General features: G+C 43.4%; 1 protein-coding gene across 1 annotated transcript; it reads right to left on the reverse strand.

Annotated features, from left to right (window-relative positions):
* Nucleotides 1-7586: 7586 nt before the first annotated feature.
* Nucleotides 7587-9309, reverse strand: socs1a (suppressor of cytokine signaling 1a). The gene is made up of 2 exons (XM_042706263.1): nt 9065-9309; nt 7587-8536 (listed from the first exon to the last, which is right to left on the reverse strand). The coding sequence occupies exon 2, from the start codon at nt 8462-8464 to the stop codon at nt 7853-7855; it is 612 nt and encodes a 203-aa protein (XP_042562197.1). The 5' UTR covers nt 8465-8536; nt 9065-9309; the 3' UTR covers nt 7587-7852.
* Nucleotides 9310-11658: the final 2349 nt, after the last annotated feature.

Below are 11658 nucleotides of genomic sequence, written 5' to 3' on the forward strand. Positions count from 1 at the left end.
CGACTCCGCCCTCCTCCTGTGGAGGCGAGGGGGAGCGTGAGCGTGCGGAGCTGACAGCCATTGCCCCTCTGCCTGCTCCCCTTCCAGTCTTGGCCTTGGCCCCCAGCCTGACGCCCGCCGCCCAGCCCAACATCTCGCTGCTGTCCGACCCCAACACCGATGCCCTGAGCGTGGACTCGCTCACCCTGCTGCCCCCCACCGACCCCCCGCGCCTCCGCACCTTCAGCACGCAGTCCTCGGTGCAGGACGACGCAGCCATGACGCCACCGCTCGACCCGGCCAAGCGGGAGGACGGGGAGCCCGAATTGGATCCAGAACCACAAAAGGAGGAGGAAGGAGCCTCCGATGCAGATTCCAAAGGGGACGCCTCGGCCGAACCAGTGCCAGGCCAGCCGGAGCCGGAAGAGAGTCCAACCGCCGGTGCCGCAGCCGGCACGAATCCTGAGTCTGCTCCTAGTGCCGTGGGTGAGAATTTAGAGACGGTCCCTGAGGATGAGGCTGAACAGGAGCAGAGTAGCGGCCCCGACTCTGAGCCCACAGAACCAGAGACTGCAGCCGAGGGACCCGGCGATGAGCCAGAGTAGGACTCTCACGCTGGCCCTGACCAGAGACCAAAAGGACAAACCCCATTCACGCAGGTCTGCGCACATATGAGCAACCACACACTCACACACACAGACGCTCACACACACACACACACACACACACACACACACACACACACACACACACACACACACACACACACACACACACACACATACACACACACACACACATACATACATACATACATACACACACACACACACACACACATACACTCTCTCACACACACACACACACACAGACACTCTCTCACACACACACACACACACACACACAGACACTCTCTCACACACACACACACACAGACACTCTCACTCACACACACATACACTGACTGGAGAGCTGCTTCAGCCTCTTCTGTTGCAGCCCAAACATGTACACAGACTTGCGAATAGAACTTAGTTCTGGAAACTCACCATAGTTCTGCTCGGTGGAAAACATTCTTTCTTTTCTTTAGAATGCATTTCAGTCTCGCCCTGAAGGCTTGAGCACTAGTGTTGATGTGTGTGTCATGCAAAGCACAGTAGTTTTGTGTTTTATCCAGTATAGTACTGTGTGTGTGTGTGTGTGCGTGTGCGTGTGCGTGTGCGAGTGTGAGAGACAGGGAGAGGGCCTATTGTCTTATTATCTCTCATTTTGTGTGTACATAGGTGAGTGTCACATGTTGTTTGTCGTGTGTGTGTGTGTGAGAGAGAGAGTGAGAGAACGAACAAAAGAACGAAAGATTAAGCATAAGGGAGTGTGTGTCCATGCTTTTACCAGTCTTAACACTGAAGAATGTACTCTGACCCATGGGTCTGACCAGCGGTGCTCTCAGGAGGGACATCTCGGCTCCAGCCCCGCCCCCGTATCCCAGCAGCCCCTGCGCTGGACTCAGCTGTCTTAAGTGCCCACTCAGACCAGACCCCTCTTCACAGCTCCCTCAGTTGAACTTTTGTAACACACAGGGTTTTCGCAGAATTGACACATGAACTCACATTGGTTTCCCACCACTCAGCGGCCTACCCATACTTACATACATACTGCAAGCTGGTGAGAACTCAGCTTGGTTTGAGATGCATTTATTCTCCCAGGGCTTTGGACTCGCTGAGCTTTAGAAGAGCGCATATGATTTCACCTCAGTTTGAAGCTGTCTGTCTCTCACCCCCTTTTAAAATACTTATAAAACTGATTAGGAAGTATTGATTAAGAAACGAATTGCTGATTTTCAGTAAGGCAGATTCAGAAGCCGTCCTGTTACATACAAAGGCACACTTATTAAAGAAAAAAAAAATCTTAATGTATACGTTTTTTTGTGTGAAATGTCTTTAAATTGTAAGTTATTTGAGGCATTAGAAACTTAAAACACGTTTGGTATACCATCTTCACAGCCAGCATTCCCAAACCCGCTTGCATCCTGTTTTTAGACACTGACATTCAGACCAGTTTAAAGAGGTGTATATTTTCTTAACAAAGGTGTATCTGTCATACTCCTGTTAAAAAGATAATAAACTGATGATGTGTAAAAAAACAGAATTCCCTAAATGCTTGTGCTGGTCACATAACATGGGAGATATTCTCCTGGTATGTCATGTTTAGTTGCAATAATTCCGTTTAAAAGCACTGATAGGATTAAAAAAAAAAAAGGGCTCCCCTTAGGGAGTGTATGTGGCTAACATATTTTCTTATGTATGTGTCAGTGCATTTCCTCACAAGAATTTCAACTATCCAAGCAGGCTATGAGCTACATTGCCCCCACTGAGAATGTTACACACCCACTCAAAATGGCCATTGTGGGGTCGTGGGGGGGGGGGGGGGGGGGGGGGGTTACACGAACACGATTTTGAAGCAATACTGTTACCTGTGTTCCCTTACTGTATGGCAGTCTCTCCATGCTGTGGTTTGTTGTACATACATTGGTGAAGAAGACGGTATCATTTGTGATTTTGAATGTTTGTATGCTGTGTAAATGCCACCTGCTTTTAATCTGCTTCTGTAATGAACATACCGACAGAAATTACTAAGAAATTGCAATAAATTATTCTACTTATTTTGGTCTCCGTGGCTGTTTACTCTCCTCTAGTGTTCTCCATATCCCCAGATGACTGGACAACTTCCAATTCTGGGAAATCTGGAGCAGGAAGTGTGTTCGGTGTGTTAGGAGAAGCTTTGTTTACCCTCCACTGAAACAGCGCACATCCTGTTCACTTATCAGGAATATAACATTTCAGGCAGGGCTGGCTCAGACAGCGCGGAGCGTGAGGCTTAGCCCTTAGAGCAGGGTGTTTTCATAGGGGCTTACTGGTCCGCGCACAGAATGTGCAGTACTGGCCACTCTGCCTTTCATTCTATCCATCTCTTTTACTTTCCCTCCCTGCCGTCTCTCTTTCTTTCTCTCTCTCTCTCTCTTTCCCTCCCTGCTGTCTCTTTCGCTCTCTCTCTCTTTCCCTACCTGCTGTCTTTCTCTCTCTCTCTCTCTCTCTCTCTCTCTCTCTCTCTCTCTCTCTCTCTCTCTCTGTGTGTCTTTGCCACGTCTGACTGCCATGACTGTCTTGTATGTTCAGCCCGTTAGCATTACAAAAGTGAAAGTAAATCTCAGGTTACAGCTGTTCCACAGAGGCTAGCCTTTCCCCAGGTGCTGGCTGCCCCCCCCCCCCCCCCCATCTGACTCCAGAGCTTATTTGGAAACGGTGGGTCATTTCCCTAACCCTTTCAACAGCCTGGCTCTTTCTGCCTTATCTTATTCTTTATTTAAATGGTTTCAAGTTAACTGTACCATAGGGAAGTGATACTGTTCAATGGATCTGCAGCATTAATTGCATCGTCTGTTCACCTATCTGACTCCGGCTCATTTGACAGCTGTATATTGTTTCATTGATTCTACCTTGCCATGGCCCTCTGTACTTAGACTAGTAGTGGTTGGGTTACACTGAACAACTCATTCTCTCTGGTACAAACAGTGCCTACTCCTCTATGAGACCTCCCGTTATGAAGTGGAAGCCTCTTTCTCTTTATACGTATAATAAGTAATACTAAAAATGAATAATAATAATACGTTTAAAAACTACTAATAATAGTACGTTTAAATGTAGCCACCAGCAGCCACCAGTGGGGTCCAAGCAGAGTGTGCAAACTGCCCCAAGGCCGAAAGGTTGAAGGATTTTGACCGCTTCAGCAGGTGGAGAACCATTTGAATTTTGTAAGTGTTACGTACGAATTTGAAGACCAAATTGATTCTGAAGATAGACCACACCATGTGAGAGGAACAGAGGGAAACATGTTGTAGCTTGTTGTAGCGACATTTTATGGCTTATTTGTTGGAAATTGGGTAAACAGCTTCTATACGCCTACAAAATGACCAAATAAACATGAATGCACGAAATAAATAGAGAAATAACATGACCTGAGATGAATAACCAAACCTGAAATGAATGGGTGAGAGAAATGGTGAAGGAGAGACAGACAGAATGATAGAATCTCGGCACTCAAATACAGGAAAGTGGAAGCAGCAGCAGGAGGAGAAGAGCGAAGAGGAAGCCACCTCTCACTCCACTCAAGTGGTTTTGTACCTCAAGACCCATTGCTTTGCATTTGCCACCAGTTAATCCCTTAAGGCCACCATCTGTCCTTGATGCCCTAAGATAACATTGTCCCCCCACCAACTCTGTGAACGCTGAGGTTACAGTGGGCTAATCAAATTACACAGCTAGAGCAGGTACTTCCCATTTCAAGGAAACCATGATCACTACTGGACTACTGGAAGGAAATTATTGGAATTTAATGACGTTTCATTAAAGTTTATTTCACATGTGTTATTGTTATAGAGGTGTTCACGTCTTTTGTCATATAGTTCTGAGGAAGCCTGGCTTCCATTAGGAGCCACCACTGCTTTGCTCCTCTTTCTCTCTCTTTCTTTCTCTCTCTATCGCTCTCACACACACACACACATACACACACACACACACATGTACATGCACACTCATATGCACACAATGTATGACTTTTGTGGTGTTTTCTTTTCTCACCCCCACCAACACATCACTTCCTGTTAGGTCACTCTCATGGTATCACCAACTGAGCTGTTTTACTACAAAGCTGCTAGTTATGGGGGCACAGGTAGGTAGAGGATCTTTATCAGAAAGACACCCTCCCCCCTGTCCTGGTAGAGTGGAACATGTTTCTAGGTGTAGCTGAAAGCTGGTTTATTTGCCAGCCCACTGTTTCTCAGTGTCGACCACAAGGGACCTTCTACCTTGATGTGGAGTGACAAGAAGTGTTGTCATAGTAACCATTGTGAGGCAGGCTGACAGCCGCGTTGCTCAGCTTCCTGGAATTCACCCATGGCTAGGCCCCACCCCCCTGAGTTACTGTTGCTAACTCATACAAAACTAGTGTAGTTGACTGGAGTAACCATGGCAACTGTCAGTGTCAAAAGTAGCCATATCCCAAGAGGCTCTATACAACTTTTAGAGACCATATTTCATCTAGAAGCTGTCAAAAATGACTTAATTTTGCAATGGAGAGATACAGTATGTGCAAAATGTAAAGCAAGATATGGTGGGTGACGATCTTAAATTGGAGACAAGGGTGTACAGATTACAATGCACAAGGGAGAAGGCTCCTCTAAGGGTCATCACGGTAGCCGTAGCAGATAACAACATCCAAGACCAGCATTGTTTGTGCACTTCAGGGTAATTCATTCATTCATTCATTCATTCATTCATTATTAGGTAATTCAATGTCCCCTTAGTTAACTAAGTTAGGCACTGCGAAGTTAAACCTACATTAATTAGTTTGTTACATTAGCATTGACGTTAGCAGTGATTACCTAACTTTAGCTTGGCCTATCTAGCAAAGTAAAAGCAATTTTTTACTGCAAAGTGGCAACTATTCAATTCAAATAAATGTATTCAATTATAATGTACACGATGTGTGTAGTGTACTGAAAAGCATTCAGACACACATACCCAACTTACTCTTACCTTAAGTTCTTGAAACTCTGGAAGGGTCATCGTGTAGGACTCGTTCATGAGCTAGCCCTGTGTTTCTCATGTTAGCCCATGTCTCAGACAGTTGAAATAGGAAATATTTTGTATGATGAATTGTGAGTGGTTGTGTGAAGTCGTTTGTGCTTGTACGTGTCATTTTAAATATTCCCAATGGAAGCATCTGTTTTATTTTGTTAATTGTTGTTGTTGTTGTTGTTGTGATGTTTACTGTGGTGAGACCCTTATGACCCTTCTCAGCCTGTTTTCTCTAATGCAATTAACCCCTTTTTTAATTTTTTTTTACTTTTATCTGCTCATTTGTAAAGCAGTTTGTATTACCAATGTGTATGAATGGATTATATGAATTATATACATCATTTTGCCTTGCCTTGAGACCTTAAGAGAAGACCCAGCCATTTAACCAGATAAAGTTAAGTAAAAGCCTGTGTTATCTGATCTGTTACTCAGCCTTGAATTAAGGGATTAGACACTTCTTCTGAACAGACCACAGATCTGGAGCGTGTATGTGTGTGTGTCTCTGTGTACACACATGCTGAGGACTGATTCAGTAGAGATAAGAGCTTTTCAAGGAAATACAACTGTTTGTCTTCCTGGAAGTTACTGTTTTCATGGGCACATGCTAACCACAGACCAATAAGGAAGCCATAGACCTCAGCATGTTGCAGAAGGGCAGCTATCATCTGTTGAACCCTGATGACCAGCAAGCTTACAATCAGATAGAGAGCCTTCAGCTGTACATTTGTTGAAGGGGAAAAGCAAGCATAGCATCCAAATACAAAAATTTGAAATGGGGAAAAATACTCAAGCCAGTTGGCCGTAAATAGATTGGATCACATATTAATGTTAAATATTTATAAGCCACGTGGAGTTGAGTATTTATATATTACACGTTTTAAGTATTCCAGTATTACTTTTTGAATAATTGCCAAATAAATGAATTAGAATGAAAAATGTGGCTACTAGCTTACTACTTTACTTATCTAAAGAAATGTTTCTTTAGTAGTGATTTTAATCTGATAAGGTTTGTTCTTTTTCAAAGGCACACTGTGTGCCGTAAGTGCCGGGCGAAGTTCTTACTTTCGTTTTTGTGAGGACACAAGTTTAACTGAATTCCCAGGAGTCCTTCTAGAACACTCCAGGCATGGGCTACGAATCTCACCGTCTTCTTTCCTTTTATATCACTCAGGTTTTTGAGAAATGAAGTCAACCAGCTCAACCTCAAGTGACGTGTGTTCTTCTGTGCCACATACAGTCCAGTAAAGTCATTCAAATTTGTAAGGGGAAACTGACAATACCCGGACACACACACACACACAACCTCCTATACTTCCCCATTCAGAGTAATCACTAACCTTTGATCTGAAGTTTTATTTGAACTGGTACGCAGAGAATAAAGGGCTTTCAGTCTTACTCATTTTCTGAGTAAACCTAATAGGCTGCTCTGCTCTGGTGTTATTGGTAGCGCCGATGACTATAGAGTCTGTCTGTGTGACTCCTCCCTTCACGCTTGGTTATCGCAACCTCTTTCATTTCTTGTAAATGCTTGTCTGAGCTCTCAAGAGATTACTGTCACCATAGCTCCTCCTGTCTACCGCTTGTCCTAGCCATATGAATCACAGTGGTGATCACACACACACAGTCACTCAGGTGACTAAACAAATCGCACGTCACTCAGGTGAAGGGGCACGGGCAGGAACAGGGAGGTAACGCTGTGATTTATGTCCTAATTGGATCTTTCTTTGTGTTCGAACATAAAAACCTGTGGTTAGCCAAATTGAAGATTTTGAAAGAATATTTAGTAGTTAAGTTGAGTTCTTTTTTTTTTTCAAAGGGACATTTAAATTTTGTCACCTACCACATTCTACAATCAGATTTGTCTTATTAGTACAACTTATCCGCCAATCTGAATAATTCCTCATCCCCCCAAAAAAGGTGGATACGTATCTCCATGCCAGAGGGGGGAAAAGAACGGGGAAAGGATCAGTAGGAGAATGTTGTAAATCTTTCATAGTCATATTTATTTTCCAAATATCTATAAATACTCGTTCCTGCATGGCAGGCAAATAATTGCAAAAGGAGAATCCTCCTTAAATAGTGTAAACATTGACAGGTTGTGTAAACACTCCACACATAATTTTCACTTCTTTGTCCAGAACATGTGCTACAAAAATAATACGAACTCCTCTTTTGCCAGCGAAGCTCTGCGAGTCTCTCATCCACGTCACTCAGTAAGCTTAATGCATTCAGTACGGTTTTCATAACCGATAGGGAAAGGAATGTAAGAAGTCTTTGAGGATGGGATTGACGGGGATGCGGTCTATGTCCAGGTCCTCTCCGCATGTCTCTATGATCCTGCGTCGGCACAGCTCTTGTAAAGACTGCACCTGTACTTTCCTGTAGGGGCGTGTCAGGCTCTTTTTGGGTGAGGTGATGTAGTATTCCAACAGTTTGAATAGCGAGTCGAAGGACTCCTTGCTCCCTGACAGGCTGAAGCATGAGGCCTGGTAGTTGATGCGTATGCTGATGGGTCCCGTCTGTGCCCGGTAGCTCAAGGTGAAGAAGACGTCTTTCTGACGGCTGTCGCGGATGAGGAAGGTCCCTAGGGTCTCGTTCTTCAGTTTGTGATGGGCTTCCTCCACAGTCATCGGACCCCAGTAGAAGCCACTATTCTCCAGCATGGAGGTGGTCTGCGTGATGGTCTTAAAGTCTCGCTCGTTCTTGAATGGGCGGAAGTGTGTCTGGCTCTCCTGCCGGCTGGTCTGGCAGGACCTAGGCCGGTGGGACGGGGAGTCTGCCACTGAGGGCTCAATGCTCGCTCTGCATTCAGCTGGGCCTGTGTTGCCTTCCAGTGGACTGTGTGCTACCATCCTACATGGAAGACCAGCATGTGTGGTCTTCCATAGTCTCTCGTTAACGTCTTCGAGGTGTGTGTTGCTAATCTGCAAACAAAAGATATACAAAGATAAACATTAGATATACAAAGATGCTATAGCCCTAGTCAAATGGATGAAGTTAAATTACCTGATGGCCACAGTTATCCACAGCAGCTCTCAATGCATTTTAAGCAAAGGAGAATCGTCACATTACAGCCCTTATATAGCACATTCAGCGGCATCGATAGATTCTATTGAACAGTTCACCGAATAGGCTACCACCAAACCTAATGCAAACACAAAGTACCACAAAAACCTAGGAAATGTAATCCCTAAAAACCACATTGACAGATCAAACGACAATAGCGAAGCCTGATCAGTCTGGCCGGTCTGTGAACTTTCAAAAGTTTTTTTTTCTGTCGCAACCATCTTTCCACCACTCCTGGAAAAAAACAGCTTGCTAGTTTGACCACCTTAACGTGTTATCGGATTATTGCTGGGCTGGTCTTATCAGCAAACAATGAACACTTAACGACATGGATCACTTTGAGTATATTGTATCGAGTGTTTAGCCCATGTTATAATAAACCTTACCGTAGGGATATCTGTGCAGAGAGAGGCTTCAAAAATCGTAGCTTTCTCCCCCCGATGTGAAACAGTGAATTCTCACTGGTAGAACTCCAATTACAATGTGATAGTATTTCCACCGTCATTAGTTAGCCTTATTTCAGTGGCCATACATAGCCTATTCCACAGTTATATCCAGTTCGTACCAAGCCAAGCAGTATACAGTGCAAGACGCAACCTGGGTTTCCTTTATACCGAGGTACCAGCTCAAAGTTTCAGCTTCCACATAACCCCGCCCCTAATGAATTCCTGGAAGAGATAGGCTAGTTCATAGAATCGTAGGCTACACTAAAAGCATTTCTTGTAGGCACTTCGCTCCTCATAAACGGGTTGTTTCACTTCCATTGAAAACCTAAACAGATACATTTCCAATTCACATAAGACCGATGTCTTTCGCTGGTTGGTATTCTGACATCGTTTTTCAAAGGCTATGCTGTGGTATGGTTTTGAATTCTATTTCCACGATCAAGAAATTACAATATATTCACAATGGTAAACTTTAAACAGAACAAAATGGGAATTAACCAAATCGGCCTATATCGACAATTTTACATACATATGACATAAATACGTAGTCTATAGGACATATAAATACGTAGCCTATACAAATGAATATTTTAGGGATTATTTCTGCCCCCTGCTGATCGTGTTGAAGTTCAGAGACAAGCGAACTTCCTCTATCCACACTGCTTAATTGCATGTTGTGCAACTATGGTAAAAAAAAAAAAACGTTTCTGTGTATATATACATCGTGGCACCAAAACAGTGGTGCAAGAGTGGTTGTCCTTTTTTCTACCAAAGAACTGTGCTGTAACTCCTTTGCAGAGAAAACGATACTAGTTTAACAATAGACAACTGATGTGCAGAACACATGATGGACTGCTTGTGCAAGTGCAAAGGCACTCTGTGAAGGCTATATGAAGAACACATGATGGACTGTGCAAGTGCAAAGGCACTCTGGGCAGGCTTTTGCATGGGCAAAAGAAAGTAACCAAATAAGATAAATTAAATTACAGCCAGACGTGGAGTCATACATGCCCAGCCCCGAATTAATCCTGAGTTTCAGTTCTGGAAAACTGAGAGACAAACGGCTGGCCGGTCCAGGTGCAATTCATTACGGCTATGCAAAGGTCCCCCAAAACACTCTGTCAAAGAATGACTTATTGCCTTATTACATTAGTAGGCAGAAAGTATGCTTTCCATATATGGTCTGCACTTTTATTGCAAATTCAGTGTTAAAACGAAAACAAATGTGTCTTATAACTCTGCTGTTAAGATGATCTATATTTACTGCCAATAGAGCAGGGGCTAGTTCATTGCAAAAATGCAATGATGGGAAGAGTTATGGGTGATCCATGCATCTCAGTCAGAAACTGAAAGACCTATTGATGATGATGATGGTGAAGATGAGGTCTAATACTATGGAGTGAAAAATGTCTTTATAAAGTATTTGTAAATGCAGATACCATGATCCACAAATATGCAGCAATTTTCAAATGTGTTTTTCTGTCCTCAAATACAGAACTCCTTACTTGTGACTTATAAGTTATCATTTGAATAAACATACTATGTGAAATAATTACTTTGTCGTTACTCCATTAGTAAGCTACCCATATATGGTCTAAGCACTTTTATTGCAAATAAAACGAAAAGACATTATAACTCTACTGTTAAGATTATCTATATGTACTGATAATAGGGCTAGTTAATTGCATAAATGCAATGATGGGATGACTTGTGGGTGATCCATGCATCTCATTCAGAAACTGAAAGACTTGTTGCAGGTCAAATGTCACCAGTTATAACAACATGGAAATTTCAGTTGTAAGTAATACAGGTCGCTTTCACTTTGTGGACTTCTCCTAAAGCCTGTATTTACTGTTTTTAGGAAAGACACGGGGGGAGGGAGAGGAGAAAGCGAAGTGAATAGTTGGGGGCTAATTGGTTTGTTTCAGTCTAACTCAAAAGCATGAAGAAGAAGCAGGAATGAAAGTTAGGCCTATATCTTTTGGGGAAATGTGAGCTCATGCTTGTGGATATCAAAATGGGCAACGGAGGAATTACACAAGTTAAAGACAGACATGCGACCTTGAAATTTACGCCTATGAGTAGGTCTACCGAAAGTGAAAGAACCTTATCGAGGATGTTATGGTGACATAAGACAAGAATCAAATTATGTAAACGACATTGTATGCAAACATATGTTGCTGCGGGTAGAAAAGACTCCACGTTCAGAGTTAAGATGCATGGTTGTACTGAATGCATGACAGACATAATAGTAACGATACTGTTGTTCGCAAACAATGATGTGGACATCACGCAGTAAGCTATGAGCTACTGTGCTATGCACATTCTCTTAACTCACCTTGGATGAGCAGATCTGACTTAAGTGAAGCAGGAAGGGAGCGAGGAAAAGGGAACCACTTCAGAGACATCATTCTACTTAAGTTAAGATAGCCGACGACAGGATCTCTACTCCAGATACACGCAATTCCAAAAGCTATTTCTAGCAAGTCTGCGAATTTCAGGAAAGCGAAAGTAAAAGCAGAGCCCTGCCAATG

This window comes from Clupea harengus, unplaced genomic scaffold (assembly GCF_900700415.2).
Source record: "Clupea harengus unplaced genomic scaffold, Ch_v2.0.2, whole genome shotgun sequence".
In the NCBI taxonomy this organism is placed as follows: Eukaryota; Metazoa; Chordata; class Actinopteri; order Clupeiformes; family Clupeidae; genus Clupea; species Clupea harengus.